Raw genomic sequence first — 17,115 nt, 5'->3', positions numbered from 1 at the left:
CCCCTCGGGGGCATCAGGGCCTCTCTTTCAGCGAGAGGAAATGCGCCCAGAGGGGAAGCAAGGAGTGTTAGGTCACACAACAGGAAAGCTGAATGGCTGGACCAGACACCTGTGCTGGGGCCCTGGGGGCCTCGCCTGGCCTCTCCTTATGGACAAGCTCAGACTATCTCTTTAAGAAAAAAAGTGTTCCATAAAGACAATTTTTTTTTCTTACTAAGTGTGAAACATACTTACTATAGAAACAGTAGAACATAGAAAAGAGCATAAAAGTTAACATAATCTGTTACCCACCCCAACAAATGAGATCAATATTATAATTAAACAAGTAACATTAGGTGTGTTTTAGTAGAAATCAAAACGAAAGTATTTCCCAACCACTGAGTCTTCGGTGAGAGGCAGTAGGGTGGAAATTAAGAGCACGGACTTAGAACTTTAGCTTTGCCATTGACTATCTTGATCAAAATGGGCCACCAGGGTCATCTGCCTGCCTCGGTTTCCCCTTTGCAATGGGGAAAAGAAGAGCACCTGTCTCTTAGGCTTGATGTGAGGAGTGAGGAATGTGAACATGTCTGGCCCTTCTTTCGGGCTCAAGGTTGATACTATGACTTGTTTATTTCATTTGGTTAGTGTTTTGCCTGCTTACCCAGAATCACAATTCAGTCTTCTGGAAAGTTCCCTGTCTCCAAACCCTCCTCTCTTTTAGCTAAACTCTTTTCTGGAGGGAGGGCCACCCTTCTGGGGACCTGTGAGGTGGGAGGGGTGGGGAGGGTCCTTCCACAATCCCATTGCGGGTGCTGCTCTATTCCTGGGTCCACCACGCTGGGCGCCCCTGGTGGGCCTGGCTCCCCTCCCTGTGTCTGGGAGGGAGCACCCCGTCAGCTCGCGGGGTTCTTATTGCTACAAGTGCAATAGCAGTTTGTGCTTTTCATAGAACTTGACCCCTAAGTGCAAACCATTTTTATCCTACCCGCTGTTCAACCCAAGGAAACAATAGCAACATGTTCCCACCTGGGAGGCAAAGCTGGCTGTGAAACCCCCCAGACAGTCCTGAACAGTACTTTTGGGGCGAGCAGAAGGGGTTCAAGGTCCGACCTGGGGCACCTGGGAGCTCAGTTGGTTAAACGGCCGATTTCAGCTCAGGTCATGATCTCACAGTCCGTGGGTTCGAGCCCCAAGTCGGGCTCTGTGACAGCTCAGAGCCTGGAGCCTGCTTCTGCATCTGTGTCTCCCTCTCTCTCTGACCCTCCCCCACTCGCACTCGGTGTCTCTCTCTCTCTCAAAAATAAATTTAAAAAATCCGTTAAAACAAAAAGAAGGGGGTCAAGGTGATGTTGACCAGACTTGACTTTCACTGGACCGGTAGCTTTGGAACCTGGCCCTGGCCAAGACACCACAGCACTTTGCTGACTGTCCCCCTTGGCTCCAGGAGCCAGTGACCCGGGGCACGGCGGCTGACCCCTGCCCTGCAGGAACCACGGTGTGGTCTGGAACCAGAGTGAGAGTGCGGGGAGCCCAGCGGCTGTGCCCCTGGGCAGTCACACGGTGGCGGGGGTGAGCGCCATCCTTCTTGGGGGGGTCTCTGAGGGTCTCTCCCTTGGCTTAGTCGGAGCCATTCACTCCCCCAGTTGTAGGCATACTCAATTTTCTTGCGGGTTTTTTTTAAATGTTTTTTTATTTTTGAGAGACAGAGACAGCGTGAGCAGAGAGAGAGGGAGACACAGACTCTGAAGCAGGCTCCAGGCTCTGAGCTGTCAGCACAGACCCCGACGCGGGGCTTGAACCCATGAACCGTGAGATCATGACCTGAGCTGAAGCCGGACACTTAACCAACTGAGCCACCCAGGCCACATTTTGTTGTGTTTTGAATATGTCACATCCCTTCTCTGCTAAGCCTTTCTTCCTGGTGATTGATCCTGCAGCCCCAAACTCCATTTTCTGTCCCACCTTTCCCACCCACAACATCCTTTCCTACCCACCTTCTCGTCTTCACATTTTGTCTCCTCTAAGCAGCCTTCCCTGATTGCCACCCCCTGCCCCCCAGGACTCTTGTGTCTCCCTGCCCTGGGGTGAACACATCAGACTCTGGTCATAATATTTTGATTGCTCTTCCCTCTCCCCCTGGAGACCATCTCTGTCCAGTTCACAGCTACGTAGCCCCAACACCTGGCACTTATTCACTTAACAAGTATTTATTGAGCCCCTACTGTATACTGGGCACTGTGCTAGTGCTGGGGAGAGAGCTGAGAATAGGAGGGAGGGAGAGGGGCACAGGTTAATAATAGGTAGTGTAATTACAAGGAAGACCGATGAAGGAGACACATCAAGGTAACGGAGTAAAAAGCAGTGCGAGGATGAAGTGCTCTTCAAGATGAGTAGTCACGGAGGGTCTCTCTGAGGAGGTGACGTTTGAGCTAAGCATTGAACAAAGAGAAGAAGGAGGCTGTTTGAAGATCTGGGGAAGGAATGTTCCAGGCAAGGGGCAGCCCAGGGGCCTGTGTGCATCAGGGGAGTGGGCAGGAAGGAGGGGAGGATGATGGGGGGGTGCGCCTCGATAAGGCTGCTTTGCTTCCGAAGTTTCTGACGGTGACTCATCGCACGCATTCCCATCGCAGTCCAAGTTCATGCACACATGTCACTGAAACAAGTTTCAGGAAACAGTTCTTCCCCTTCCAGCATGTGATACATGCAGGGGCGCCCGGCTGGCTCATTAGGTAGAACATGCGCCTCTTGATCGGGAGTCATCAGTTCAAGCCCCATGACGGGCATCGAGAGCACTTAAAAAAACGACACAGTAGCAGTGACGCTGGCATGTCTCAGTCCCTCCAGCATCCAACTCTTGATTTCAGCCCAGGTCATGACCTCATAGTTTGGGAGTTCGAGCCCTGCTTTGGGCTCTGTGTTGATTAATGGTGTGGAGCCTGCTTGGGATTCCCTCTCTCGTTCTCTCTCTCTAAATAAAGAAATAAACTTTAAACAATTCTTTTTTTTATACATTCTAAATTTTTTTTAATGTTTATTTACTTTTGAGACAGAGAGAGACAGAGTGCGAACAAGGGAGGGGCAGAGAGAGAGGGAGACACAGAATCCGAAACAGGCTCCAGGCTCTGCGCTGTCAGCACAGAGCCCAACCTGGGGCTTGAACCCACGAACTGTGAGACCATGACCTGAGCTGAAGTCGGATGCCTGACTGACTGAGCCACCCAGTAGCCCCAAAAAATTCTTTAAAAAAGTAAAGTTTGGCAAATGATATTTAAAATTTTTTTTTACATTTATTATTGAGAGATAGAGAGAGATGGGGGAGGGACAGAGAGAGAGGGAGACACAGAATCAGAAGCAGGCTCCAGGCTCTGAGCTGTCAGCACAGAGCCTGATGCGGGGCCTGAACCCATGAACCGTGAGATCATGACCTGAGCTGAAGCCAGATGCTCAACCGACTGAGCCACCCAGGTGCCCCGATATTTTAGACTACAGCAAGGAACTTGGGGTTTTTTCTTAAAATTATCAAACCGTAAAATTGACTTTTGGGGGATATATGGTTTTCTGCATTTTAGATTTTTATTTATTTATTTTTACGGTTTATTTATTTTGAGAGAGAGCAAGAGCTGGCACACAGCATGAGCAGGGGGACGGGCAGAGAGAGAGGGAGAGAGAGGATCTCAAGTAGGGTCTGTGCTGTCAACGCAGAGCCCGACATGGGGCTTGATCTCACAAACCTGAGATCACTACCAGAGCCTAAATCAAGAGTCAGACGCTTAACCCACTGAGCTACCCAGGTGCCCCAGTTTTTTAATTTTAATCATGGGGTACAGTGGATATTTGTTGAGGTGATAAAGGAGTGGAGTCTCAGGCTGGGGGTGGGGGGCTGGCCGGTAGGCGGCTTTCTTCTGCCGTGAGGGAGTGCGGGCAGGGTCTGGGCCACATGAGCCCATTTTCCTGAATCTTCAGACCAGTTCCACGTGACTCCTCTCTTTTCCTTCCCTCTAACCCCTTTCCCCTGCCACATGCTGGGTGCTGGTAATTCTGTGATCACATTGTTACCTTAGCTTTTACACTGCCCCTGGGCCTTAGGAGTCACTGTCCCACTTAGTGGAGGCAGGTTAAGTAGCTTGCCCTTGCCCTTGCCCTTCGCTTGCAAGAGCAGGTGGGAAGTGGGAGCCTGCTCTGGTCCGGCTGTGTTGGGTGGTCTACCCAAAGGCTATAGCTGTGGAGCTCAAGTTACAGGCCAGGTCAGGGCCTTCTGGGACGCCCGGGTCTCCACCTGCCTCAGGATCTCTCTCCTATCTCTTGGCAGCTGGTGTCTCATCACCTCGAAAGGCCCAGGTGCCCTCCTCCCCACCATCCGAAGCACCTTCTCCAGCAGACCCAGGAGACGGGGCTCAGGTAGGCAGATGCCTGGGGCGGCCGGGCTGTTGCCGTGTTCATTCTTGGTCCTTTTCCCATGCGCTTTGGCTGTAGAGCCTCATTGGCCAGGGTGGGTGAGGGGGCAGGGGGCAGTTTCCAGTCCCATTCTGTGGCACGGAGCTCCATTCTTTCTCCAGGGCCTTGCGGGGAGAGAGAATCAGGGGACGCCAGGCCTGGGAAGGGGGCATAGTCTGCAACACTGACTTTGCCGGCGTGGCACTGGCAGGATTTACACATGTCATCCAGTAAATGCTCCCCAGATTGAGACAGCCTGTTAGCTTCCTAGCTCGATGCCTAGTGAGGCGGGGCTGGGACAGGCAGGGATCAAAGGGTTCCGTTTGCAGGAGGGAACCCAAGGCACAGCGGGCGTGAGAAGCTCGCTCAAGGTCAAGGTGCTTGGAAGTGGAGAAACAGGGATTTACATCTGCAGCTGGATTTACATCTGCAGGCCCGGGAGGGCAGGCAGAGAAGGCAGATGAGGTGGGCTTCAGAGGACATCACCCGCAGGGCCCACCTGCAGGGGTGAGAGGGGAAGGGGAAATACAGCCAGGAGCCATCTTTCTGGCAAGGGAGGGCCCCAGAAACCAGAAGTCAGGATTTTTGTTTCCATTCTGACTCAGTGACCTTGAGCAAGTCTCTCCCCTCTCTGGGCTTCAGTTTCCTCATCTGCAAAGGGGTGACTGTCCCTTTCTGTGCTCCTCTGGGGCTCTGATGAAGTACGTGACTACTGCGATGTCCGTGCGGATGTGGGGGGCAGTGGCTTTTGGAGGGGAAAGAGGTTCTTCTTTAAAAGAATTTCTTTTAATGTTTATTTTTGAGAGAGAGAAAGAAAGAGAGAAGGAGAGACAGAGTGCGAGCGGGGGAGGGGCAGAGACAGAGGGAGACACAGAATCCGAAGCAGGCTCCAGGCTCTGAGCTGTCAACACAGAGCCCGACACGGGGCTTAAACCCATGAACTGCAAGATCATGACCTGAGCCGAAGTCAGACGCTTAACCTACTGAGCCGGCCAGGCGCCCTGGAAGGGGGCTTGTCTTAAACGAGGTAGCTGGTGGCCACACCTCTACCCCCCATCTGCCCACCCTGTTCCATCCCTGCAGGGTGAGGAGCTCTCCTCGGGCAGTCTGTCAGAGCAGGGCGCCCACCGGACCCCCAGCAGCACATGCGCGGCCTGCCACCAGCACGTGCACCTGGTGCAGCGTTACCTGGCCGAGGGCAAGCTGTACCACAGGCACTGCTTCCGGTGAGTGGCTGGGGGGGCCCGGGGGGCAGCGGGCTGTGCTCCCCCAGCACCCCATTTCCCGGGAGGGGGCTTTCATGAATTCAGCATCTCAGTGTGCTAGGCCCATTGTGGGGCCCTTCATGCCAGAACATCTCGCTTATTCCCATATTACTGATGGGCAGACTAAGGCTTGGTAAGGGGAAAAGCCTTGCTCCGTCACATAGTTAGAGAAGGGGCTGAGCTTGGGGATTCTGCCCCCGGTGCCAGAGCTCTTGGAGGCCAATTATCTGGTGACAATGAAGGAGCTGCTTTAAAAGCCCTTGGAAAAAAAAAAGATTTTTAAAAACATCACAACTTGTTTTCAATGTGTGACTCCCAGGGGAAGTCAAGTTTGAAGAAAATGGAATAAGAGACGAAGAAAAGGCAAATAACTTAGAAAATGTAGAAAAACATTTTATTTATTTATTTATTTATTTATTTTTAATTTTTTTTTTTATGTTTATTTTTTAAAGAGAGAGAAAAAGAGAGAGACAGGGTGTGAGCAGGGGAGGGGCAGGGAGGGAGACACAGAATCTGAAGCAGGCTCCAGGCTCTGAGCTGTGAGCACAGGGCCTGATGTGGGGCTTGAACTCACGAACTATGAGGTCATGATCTGAGCCTTAGCAGACTGAGTGCCCCAATTTTTTTTTTTTAATGTTTTATTTATTTTTGGGAGACAGAGAGACTCACAGAGCATGAGTGTGGGCGGGGTAGAGAGAAAGGGAGACACAGTATCTGAAGCAGGCTCTAGGCTCTGAACTGTCAGCACAGAATCTGACACGGGGCTCGAACCCATGAACCGTGAGATCATGACCTGAACTGAAGTCAGATACTTAACCCACCGAGCCACGCAGGCGCCTCGGAAAACATTTTATATGTTGCAAAAAAGAGATCAGAAAATAGTCAAGGGAAGCCAGTGAGTGAGTTACACGATGTGCATTCGACTGTGGGTTAGCGTGCATCTGTGCGAGTCTGTGTATGTCCGTTTCTGGGTGTGTGTGTGGGTGTGGGTGTGGGTGTGGGTGTGGGTGTGGGTGGGGAGTTAGTATGTGCCTGTGTGAGTCTGTGTATGTGTGTTTCTGTGTATGTGCGTCTCCGTGTGTGTGTGTGTGTGTGTGTGTGTGTGTGTGTGTGTGTGTGGTCGTGTGATGGCTGGGCCTGGAGCCCCAGGGGTCTGAGTGCAGAACTGAGGTGTCATGAGGACAGCGTCTCAAGCACGGGGACTATTACCCCAGCACATTCACCTTCGGCCACGCGCGCAGTGTTTTCAAGACATTTTACAGTGGCCTCCAGTAGGAAACACATTTGACACGGTGACAGTTCTGATACATGCTGAAGAAAAACCTCTGTAAATAGATGCACAACTAGACTTAGAGTTTCCTAAAATCGTATATTCTCATGTGTGTGATATACTTTGATATGTTGTATCTTCTTTCTTTCTTTCTTTAGTTTTTAAACGTTTTTATTTACTATTGAGCAATAGACACAGAGCGTGAGCAGGGGAGGGGCAGCGAGAGGGGAAAACACAGAATCTGAAGGAGGCTCTAGGCTCAAAGCTGTCAGCACAGAGCCTGAGGCGGGGCTTGAACCCATGAACGCGAGATCATGACCTGAGCCAAAGTTGGAATCTTAACTGATGGAGCCACTCAGGCGCCCTGTATTTTATTCTATTTCATAAAAAAACCCAAAAAAACATTGCTTGGTTGAAAAGCACTGACTTTATTTCCCGAGCCACTAATGGCAGACAGCCCAAACCCGGGATGGGATACTTCTGGGTAGGGGCAAACTTTTGCTTCCTCTTGCAGAGCAAACTGAAGGCACATTTCACAATTTATGCTGCCTTATTTCATGTGATTAAAAAAATTTTTTTACATTTATTCATTTTTGAGAGAGAGAGAGAGAGAGAGAGAGAGACAGACAGACAGACAGATAGAGACTGTGAGTGGGGGAGGGGCAGAGAGAGAGGGAGACCCAGAATCCGATGCAGGTTCCAGGCTCCTAGCTGTTAGCACAGAACTTGACACGGGGCTCGATCCCACGGACTGTGAGATCATGACCTGAGCGGAAGTCGGCCGTTCAATCGACTGAGCCACCCAGGCGCCCCTGATTTCATGGGATTTTATTGTTCTGTGCTTCTGACGGTTACCGTTCTCCTTTTCCTCTGGGAAGTCCATGGCATTGAGACCTAATCCCACTGGCAGGTGGGAAGAGGGGAGGGAGGGAGCAGCCAGTATCCTGGGCTAAGCTGGGGCACCCACCCCCCTTCTCCCCGGCAGGTGTAGGCAGTGCTCTAGCACCCTGCTCCCTGGAGCTTACCAAAGTGGGCCTGAGGAAGGCACCTTCGTGTGTGCGGAGCACTGCGCCAGGCTGGGCCCGGCTGGGCGGTCGGGGACCAAGGCTGGGCACCCCCTGCGGCCCAGCAGGCAGCAACAACTGGCAGATGAAGCCAAGGATGCAGCCAGAGGCGGCCCCGGTGCTGGTGCGCCCGCGGGGGCGGAGGAGCCCCGGCCCCAGATCCCCAGCAAGCCCCCGGTTCCGAGCAAACCCCGGGAGCGGGGCAGCTCCCCGGCCGGCCGCCCCACGCCTGCCCCAAGGAAGGCCTCCGAGAGCTCCGCCCCGACGCCCCCCACACCGAGGCCCCGGTCCAGTCTGCAACAGGACACCCTGGGGGAGCAGGGTGGTGCCAGTGGCTTAGTAAACGGTGAGCAAGGCTTCACTGGGGGATGGGCACTCGCGGGGGCGTGGCAGGTGCTTGAAGGGACTCAGCCTTTGGAGCCTGGTAGAGTAGGGCCACGCTCTCTGAGCCTTGTTCGGTTCCACACTTGCAGAGGCCTGAGCTGGGCCCTGGGTACTGACGTCCTGTTCGGGTCGATCTGTGCCTTCGAGGCACTGCCAGTGTTAAGGGGGAAATGGGCACAGAGCCAGGGGTTTCCGAGAATGTGGAAGTCTGTTACCCCGGGGGAAGTGGAGGCCGTTGTGGGTTGCATGGAGGACACTTGGGGTTCAGAGGAGGCTTTGAGGAGAAGGCAATGCTGGGGCTGAGTTGACGCAGTGTTTCCTGTCTGTGTCCGGGGGACCCTCGGGTCCCACCTTCTCAGCTGAAATGCAGATGGGGTTCCAGCATCCTGGTCTTGCCTCTGTGACCATTCTTCACCTGTCACCTCTGGTGCTTATCTAATCTCCCTGAGTGCTGGGCCTCGGAGGTGCAGGGTTGAAGGTGAGGTTGCCATAGCTACCTGGAGACCCGGATCTGCTGGATAGAAAGAGAGGGCACACCAGGTTCCCCCGGGCCTGACTCTGCCGCCCAGCCCGCAGCCGCCCACGAAGACCTGTCTCTTTCCCTTTCCCATTAGGAAGGCTGCACGAACCCCCTGTCCCCAAGCCGAGAGGGACCCCCAAGCTGTCTGAGAGGTATGTTTCCTGCATCGGGGGCCCTCGTGGTGGGGACATGGGTGCCCCTGGGGCCTGGGGGAGCAAGACTTCCTGTGGGCACATGCCTCACCAGCACACCCTCCTGAGGACACGCAAGGCTCACTCTGTGTGTGTGGGGTGGGGAGCGCTGTGCCCGCCTCTCCTTCCCTGACCCCTCCCCCTGCCGGGGTCCCCACTTCTGTGGGCAGTACTCTGGCAGAGACAGTACCCCTGGAGCCCCTTTATCTCTCCACGCCTCCGAAGCTCTGTTCTCGTGGGAAAGTGAGGCCTCCCTCAGAGCTGTTGTGAGAATTGGCCGTGGAGTATAGGAAGACCCAGAAAAGCTCAGCTCTGTCCCTGCACCCTGGGACCCTGCATCCTGCATGAGCATCTATGTCCAGCTGTTCTTTGGAGCTGTGCTTCCCTGTGTGGACTGTGAGGGAGAGGGTTTGGGCCCCAGCTGACATAGTAGTGCACTCAGTGAGCACTTGCTGTATGCAAGGTGCTCTGCCCATTGGATCCCTTGTGACACCGAGAGCCCCCATGGGTCCTTTCCTGGGCTGGGCTAATGGAGGCTGCATGCTGTCAAGGTTCTCTCTCTCTGGGCCTTAAGGGACCCAGAACAGGTGTGACTATTACAGGGCCTTTCAGCCCTGGCCCCAGACTGGCCCCACTGGGCTGGCAGAGAAGAGTGCAGTTTCTTATCTGTTCCCTTTGAAATAAATAGACTCAAAACTCTCCAGAGAGAGGATGCTGCCACTGTCCCCCGCCCCCTCATGGTCTCTGCCTCTTCTCACCTCCATCCAGGACACCAGCCCCCAGGAAGGACCCCCCATGGATCACACTGGTACAGGCGGAGCCAAAGAAGAAGCCGGCCCCCCTCCCTCCAAACAGCAGTCCCGGACCTCCAAGCAGGCGGGTGGAGAATGGAGGCCAGGGCCTGGAGGAGGTGGCCCAACAGAGCCAGGTGACAGCCAGCCTGGAGCCCAAGCCCTACAACCCCTTTGAGGAGGAGGAGGAGGAGGAGGCAGAGTCCCGAGCTGCACCCAGCCTGGCCCCAGGCCCAGACTTGGCCCCCTCGGAGTCCACACCCAAGTCCCTGCACCCCTGGTATGGCATCACCCCCACCAGCAGCCCCAAGACAAAGAAGCGTCCTGCCCCCCAAGTGCCCAGTGCCTCCCCACTCGGTGAGTACCGTCTCTGGGAGCCCTCCGGACAAAACTCTGAGGCTAGGCTGCCTGGCTCAGCCATGGGCCAGGGGCGGGGGAGAGGGGGCATGTGGTGCCGTGGGATCCCCACCAGGCCACGCGACAGTGTCCTCTCACTGAATTTGAGAGCAAACCTGGGAGGTAGTTTGTCATGCTCCCATTTTGCAGGCGAGGAAACTGAGGCGCAGAGAGAGTGAGTGATTTACCCAAGGCCTCACAGCACGGAAGCAGCTGAGGCAGGATGTATCAGGCAGGGGGCCCCAGACTCTTTACTTCTAACCTGCCACGGCGCGCCCCGCGGGTGAGGCGTGGTGAGGATTGTGTGTGTGCCCACTGAGGGGCTCATTACAGCCCGGAGAGCGGGCGCCGGGGGTTAGCCTGAGTCCGCCTTTCCAGTCACCACCCTCCCCTTGCCAGGCACCTTGGACTCTGACCTGGCCATGTGTGACACACACGTAAGGGCCTTGAGCAGTCCCTCTCCCGTGTCTGTCTTCCGTCCCCCCATCTAGAAGGTGGCGGTGGCGGGCCAGCTCCAGGGCGCCCTCTCTCATCCGGACACGTTGTAGTTTTTGTCTCTCACTGCTCTCAGGCCTGGGTCCTGGTCACCTTCCACCGCAGCTGGGCTGTGGCTGCCTCCAGGACCTCAGGCCGTGGCACCGAGAGCATGTGAGAGATGCCTGGGGACAGGCGCTCCGGCCCCTGCTGGAGCCCAGGACCCTGGAACGAAGGGTGGCAGGCAGCTTCAGGATGCGATGAGCAGGATGAGCACTGAGGCACACAAGGCTGTGTCAGTCCCAGCCCTTCCCGGGCAAGAGCCTTCTCTCTGAGTCTGTTGCCTCATCTGGAACACACAGCTGGTGGGACTTGGAAGCCTGGTATCCATCATCCGCCTGAGGCGGTTCCTCCCCTCTTGCGCTGGTCGGAGGCAGAGGAGAGGCCGGCCTTGATTCTGTCTGCCCTCCCCTTCCTGGGGCGCATCTGCCCCTTCCACTGGGCTTTGAATTGAGTCCGATCAGATGTGGGTGGGCAAGTGGAGGCAGCAGCCATGTGCATGAGGAAGTGGGAGGCAGGGAGGAAACCCAGGACTACAGATGCGCCCCGAGGTGGCACAGCAGATCCCAGAGTGTGGGGGATGGATTCAGATGATTTGTCCCCTACTGACCTTGGCCCTAGCACGTTGCTGTTCTCCAGGCCCTGGCATTGGCGCAGAAGGACTTGGGTTTCCAGGGCCACCTGTGGCTCCGTGGAGAGTTGGGGGGGTGTTAGGTGAGGTTGTACCTCCCCGGGTGGCACTCATGTGTCCCTTTGTTTGCACAGCTCTCCACACCTCCCGCCTCTCACACTCGGAGCCGCCCTCGGCTACCCCGTCGCCAGCCCTCAGTGTGGAGAGCCTGTCGTCTGAGGGCCCCGGCCAGACCCCAGCTGGGGCGCTGCTGGAACCACCAGCTGTGCCCAAGAGCTCCTCCGAGCCCGCAGTCCATGCCCCTGGCACCCCCGGGACATCGGCCAGCCTCTCCGCTGACTCCTCCCTGTCGTCCTCTGGGGAACTGGTGCAGCCCAATGCAGACCGGACACCCCAAGCCACCCCTGGCCTCACCCCCAACGCGAGGGGCAGCCCGGGGTCCCAGCCAGCCAAGCCCTGCAGTGGCGCTGCCCCCACCCCTCTCGTACTGGTTGGAGACAAGAGCCCTGTGCCTTCTTCTGGAACCTCGTCCCCGCAGCTCCAGGTAAAGGTGAGTTCCCGCCCCCCTTGCTCAGAGCTGCTGTCCTCTCTGGTGGAGGAGGGGTCTGGTCTCGGTGCTGGACTGTCCAGAGTCTTCCCTCTTTGCTGGCCTCTGCCTTCTCCACTGACCCGGATGTGTCCATCTGTTCTATTCGCCGAGATTCATCCTTCCACCCTCACGTCTGTGTCCACCTGTCCCCCCATCTGGCCCTTCATGTAGTGATGCGTCCAGGCCCCTGTTTATTTGCCTGTCCCATGTACTTGCCCAGTGGGGACCCCCTTCACCCAGCCACCGTCCATCTTCACATCCTTCTGTCCACCTTTCCATTCCCCGAGGCACTGCTCCCACCCGAGGCTCCCTCCCCCGAGGCCCGCCCCATGCTCTGTCTCCTCAAAGGGGGAGCGTGGGCAGGGGGTGCCCACCTCAGGGAGCCCCCTTTCCAGGTGACCTTTGTGCCTCTTTGTGCAATTGTCTCTCAGTCCCATGCCAAGGACTGAGGGTCATTAGGGGTCAGGACATTCCTGGGGGTATCTAGTTCCTGAGGGCACCTCTCTTATAGCCACAGTCCTTTGGGGCCGCCAGGTTCGGATGGTCACTTCTGGATACATGCTGTAGCCTGCTGGGGCTCAAGACTAGTGCGGCCCTGCGTGGAGGGTGGCCGGACAGTTCTCGGGGGCGTGTGTGTGTGTGTGTGTGTGTGTGTATGTGTGTGTGTGTGTGTAATCAGGCTGTAGTCATGGTCTGATGGACCTGACAGAGGGTAAGTCTGGGGAGACGGCTGAGCTATTGGTCCAGACATTTAACCTGCCCTGTCTTGCCCTGCTGCCCACCTGCTGTGTGACCTTGAGAAGGTCTTACCCCTTCTGTGGGCCTCAGGCTGCTTCGAGGAGGCCCAGGGTTCCTTAGTAGGAGCAGGTGGGGGAAGAGGGCAACTTTGAACACCACCCCCTTCAGGCAGCTCCTTTTACACGTCTTCTTCCCCTCCTGGGGTGTGTGTGAGGTTAACTTGACAGTCTGTGCTCAAAGGCTGAGAATCCTGAGGGGCTTGGGGGCCTCCTGCGCTTGGGTCCTGCTGGTCCCCTTCGGGCGCTGCCCTATGGCAACCAAACCCTGTCTCCTTGCCATGCCTGGACTCAGGGCCTGGGACTTTCCCTGCTTTAGAAATCCCAGGGCAACTGCCAGTCCCAATGAATCCCTGGGCTGGCACAGGGGAGGTGAGCAGGGCTCCCTCCAGCCTCCTCAAGCTGCTGGGAGAAAGGTGGGTTAACACTCCTGGGACCACTGCAGGCCTCCAGCGAGACCTTCCCATGGGGCCCACGACGATACGTCCGTTTCCAACAAGCTGGGGAAAGAAAGCAGTGGGAAGGCATTGGCATCACTGGTATTGGTGGGCGAGGCCCCGTCCCGTCGCTGGGGCTCCCTGGCTATGCGGGCCTCAGAGGGGGCCAGAGGGTCCGCAGAGGGTCAGACAGACGCAGGGCTGTGGGTACGTGAAGGGGGGGTGCAGCAGAGGGTAGGGGTCTTTCTTGGACAGAGGAAGCCACACTTTTCCTCCATGTGCTGGCCAGCTGCAAGGTGGAATCTCTTCTTTCACACTTCCTGGCTGGGTGACACTGGGCAAGGAGCTTCGTTTACCTCCCTGAGCCCGAGTCCCTGCTAGAAAAGGATGGCTGTCACACTGAGATCCCACCTCACACCTGTCCGAGGGGCTAAAGTGAACAAAACAGGAGACTATAGATGCTGGCGAGGATGTGGAGAAACGGGCACCCTCCTGCACTGTTGGTGGGAATGTGAATTGTTGCAGCCGCTCTGAAAAACAGTGGGAGGTTCCTCAAAAAATTAACAAGAGAACTCCCCTGTGACCCAGCAATAGCACTGCTAGGGATTTACCCAAGGGATACAGGAGTGCTGATGCATAGGGGCACATGTACCCCAATGTTCACAGCAGCATGTTCAACAATAGCCAAATCATGGGAAGAGTCTACATGCCCATCAACTGACGAATGGATCAAGAAGATGTGGTATATATACACAATGGAGTACTACATGGCAATGAGGAAGAATGAAATCTGGGCATTTGTAGCAACGTGGATGGGACTCGAGGGTGTCATGCTAAGTGAAATAAGTCAGGCGGAGAAGGACAGATACCATATGTTTGCACTCATAGGTCTGACAGGTGACAACACTTAGCAGAAGACCATGGGGAAGGAGGAGGGGGGAAAGAGTTGGGGAGAGGGGGGGAGGCAAACCATGAGAGACTCTTGAATACTGAAAACAAACTGAGGCCTGAACGGGGAGGGGGAAATAGGAAGGGGGGTGATGGGCATGGAGGAGGGCACTGGTGGGAAAGAGCACTGGGTGTTACATGGAAACCAACTTGACAATAAACTGTAAAAAAAAAAATAAGAAGAAGAAAAGGTAGTTGTGAGGCCTGAGGGAGCTGTCTGGCCCTGAACTCCATGTCCTGATCACTGTTCCAGTGATAGACAGCTGCCCTGGCCCTAGCTTGGGCCCCTGGGAAAGTGCATGACCTTGTGCCAGTTAATTAACCTCTCTGAACATACTCTGCTCTCAAACGGCCTTACAAATACCCGTTTTGCAGAGAGGTTATAAGAACAAGTGTCTAAACATATCCATCCGGTGCGGCAATTCTGTGTGGCAGGTGCTTGGAAACAGAAATGTTGGTTGAAACCTCAGAGCATCAGAGATGGAATGCTGGGAATCAGTCCCACGGGATCAGACTATGGCAGGGGGTGGCACAGAGAACAGCAGAGGGGGTGGCAGAGAGAGCGCAGTGGGTTTGTCCTCCCGCCCCTTCCCCACACTTACCCTCTGCGTTCTCTCTGCCTTTAGTCTTCCTGCAAGGAGAATCCCTTTAACCGGAAGGCATCGCCCACAGCGTCCCCAACCACAAAGAAGGCCACCAAGGGATCCAAGCCAGCCAGGCCACCTGCCCCAGGACACGGCTTCCCACTCATCAAGCGCAAGGTATGAGCTGGCAGCTCCCAGGCACTGGGCACCTGAGCCTGGGGGGCCCTCCTTTGGCCGCCTCCGGCATCCCACGGGACGCTTCCAGAGGATACGCTGTCTGGGCAGCTGCCCTCGGAGGCTGGAGAGGGGCCCTCAGATGGCCCGATGGGGAGGTTTAGCCGGCAGCCAGGGGGATTTTGGGCAGACCAGCTGTTCTCAAGTGGGCGCAGTGGGCGGTGCATGTGCCTAATAATAGTTCAAGGATCCAAGCACTCGCATGGGCAGATTAGAGCGTTCTCAGGTTTATCTGTCTACTAGGGTCACGCTTTCACATTGTGATATCATTTCTGGGAGGGAGAGAAGAAGGAGGGTGGCCACGAGGGGCAGGAAGTTGTGCCTCCCTCTGGGTGTGCCTGTTGGCTCTGGGGCCAGGGGCATCGAGGGGCTGTGACCATCCCCATGGCCACCCATCCCTGCACTGGGATCCTATACCCAGCCACGCTGGGAGGTGGGACATGGCCAAGGCCCCCAGGGCTGTGGTGCCCAGTGCCGGCCAGAGAGATGGCTAAGGCTCCCGGAAGCAGGCAGGTGGGAGGGGTGGGCTGTCCTTCAGCTCACTGGGGGCATTGTTGGGCAGGTCCAGGCTGACCAGTACATCCCCGAGGAGGACATCCACGGAGAGATGGACACTATTGAGCGCCAGCTGGATGCCCTGGAACACCGTGGTGTCCTGCTGGAGGAGAAGCTTCGGGGCGGAGTAAATGGTGCGGAAGCTGCCGGGAGGGCCTGGTGGGTGGGACTTAGGGGTGACAGGAGCCTCTCTCCCTGGGAGGCAAGCCCTGATGGGCCAGAGGCACTGCCGGCCCTGGCCTCAGCGGGCATCTGGCTTCCAGAGGGCCGTGAGGACGACATGCTGGTGGACTGGTTCAAACTCATCCACGAGAAGCATCTGCTGGTGCGGCGGGAGTCTGAGCTCATCTACGTGTGAGTCCTGCTCTCCCCTCCCCCACTCGGCCCCCTGCTCCAGTCCCCAGAATCCGTAGCGTTTACAATGGAGAATCTTCCCGGTCTTCCCTCATCACCAACAGCGCAGGCGCGATGCAAGGGGGCAGGGTTAGCAGTCAATATTCCTGCCTTCTAGTTTCAAGCAGCAGAACCTGGAGCAGCGCCAGGCGGATGTCGAGTACGAGCTGCGGTGCCTCCTCAACAAGCCGGGTGAGTATGGGCGCCCGCCCTGGGGGACCTGGCGACATTTCCAAGTGGGCCCGGTGCTTGCCCAGCGGACTGGGGACAGCCGGGCTCCAGGAACGGGGCCAGAGGAGGAGAGTGCTGGGAGATGCCGTCTGGGTCCCGTAACAGGTGGTACACGGGCTCAAGCGATGGCAGGAGAGGGCGCGGCACGGCTGGTGCGGGGGCGTGGGCTCCTGTGGCATCAGGGATGACAAGGCTCTCACACAGCACCGGGCCCTGGAGCAGACAGGCCTGTTTGTGCCACACTCTCTCCCTTGGAACTTGTGGGTAGAGCGGCGCCTGCTGGGGAGGGCCTTCGGTCTCCAGGCCCAGGGCTGCCCCAGGTGCGCAGGTGACGGCAGATGTCTGTCCAGAGGCGGCCCTGGGCTTATGGCCATCGGGCCAGAGCACGGCAGGATTTTAGCCATGGTAGGAGGGAAGGTGGGTTCCCTGCATGCTCTGGGAGAGGTGGGAATGGCCTAGAAGGGTGGAGGGGCAGCGGGAAGGACTGGGTGTGCATGCAGTCACATGGTTAGGTGTTCTGCCACTAATGTGCTGGAAGCAGTCAGACTTCGGCTCAGGTCATGATCTCACAGCTCGTGAGTTCGAGCCCCGCATCGGGCTCTGTGCTGACAGCTCAGAGCCTGGAGCCTGCTTCGGATTCTGTGTCTCCTCTCTCTTCCCCTTCCCGCTCACGTTCTGTCTCTCTTTAAAAAAATTTTTTTTAAACGCTGGGGGCAGAGGATAGGGTGTGCAAGGTGGGGGTGGTTAGACAGGTTTCTTAGTCTCAGACTCTTAGTAGCTTCAAGAGTAAGACAAGATGAAGGTACCACCTTGTAGGATATTCCTGGGACCAGGAGATGGTGGATATGGAGGCACTCTGTGCCCTTGGAGGGACTGATGGTTGATGGT

The 17,115-nt window shown here is 56.3% G+C and overlaps 1 protein-coding gene across 3 annotated transcripts in view; it reads left to right on the top strand.

Annotated features, from left to right (window-relative positions):
- The window catches only part of MICALL1 (MICAL like 1), a 27,297-nt gene that overhangs the window by 6,053 nt on the left and 4,129 nt on the right, over window positions 1-17,115 (top strand). For 2 of the 3 annotated variants that reach the window (XM_029953549.1, XM_029953547.1), the window contains exons 4-13: window positions 4,292-4,380; window positions 5,500-5,642; window positions 7,937-8,361; window positions 9,014-9,071; window positions 9,879-10,258; window positions 11,597-12,012; window positions 14,857-14,991; window positions 15,611-15,737; window positions 15,867-15,957; window positions 16,115-16,188. In XM_029953549.1, coding sequence (XP_029809409.1) covers window positions 4,292-4,380; window positions 5,500-5,642; window positions 7,937-8,361; window positions 9,014-9,071; window positions 9,879-10,258; window positions 11,597-12,012; window positions 14,857-14,991; window positions 15,611-15,737; window positions 15,867-15,957; window positions 16,115-16,188 — 1,938 coding nt within the window. The remainder of the gene's footprint in view (window positions 1-4,291; window positions 4,381-5,499; window positions 5,643-7,936; window positions 8,362-9,013; window positions 9,072-9,878; window positions 10,259-11,596; window positions 12,013-14,856; window positions 14,992-15,610; window positions 15,738-15,866; window positions 15,958-16,114; window positions 16,189-17,115) is intronic. The other variant, XM_029953548.1, reaches the window with a different exon arrangement.

The sequence above is a fragment of the Suricata suricatta genome, chromosome 10 (genome assembly GCF_006229205.1).
Source record: "Suricata suricatta isolate VVHF042 chromosome 10, meerkat_22Aug2017_6uvM2_HiC, whole genome shotgun sequence".
In the NCBI taxonomy this organism is placed as follows: domain Eukaryota; kingdom Metazoa; phylum Chordata; class Mammalia; order Carnivora; family Herpestidae; genus Suricata; species Suricata suricatta.
This window is presented reverse-complemented; position numbering and strand designations above follow the sequence as displayed.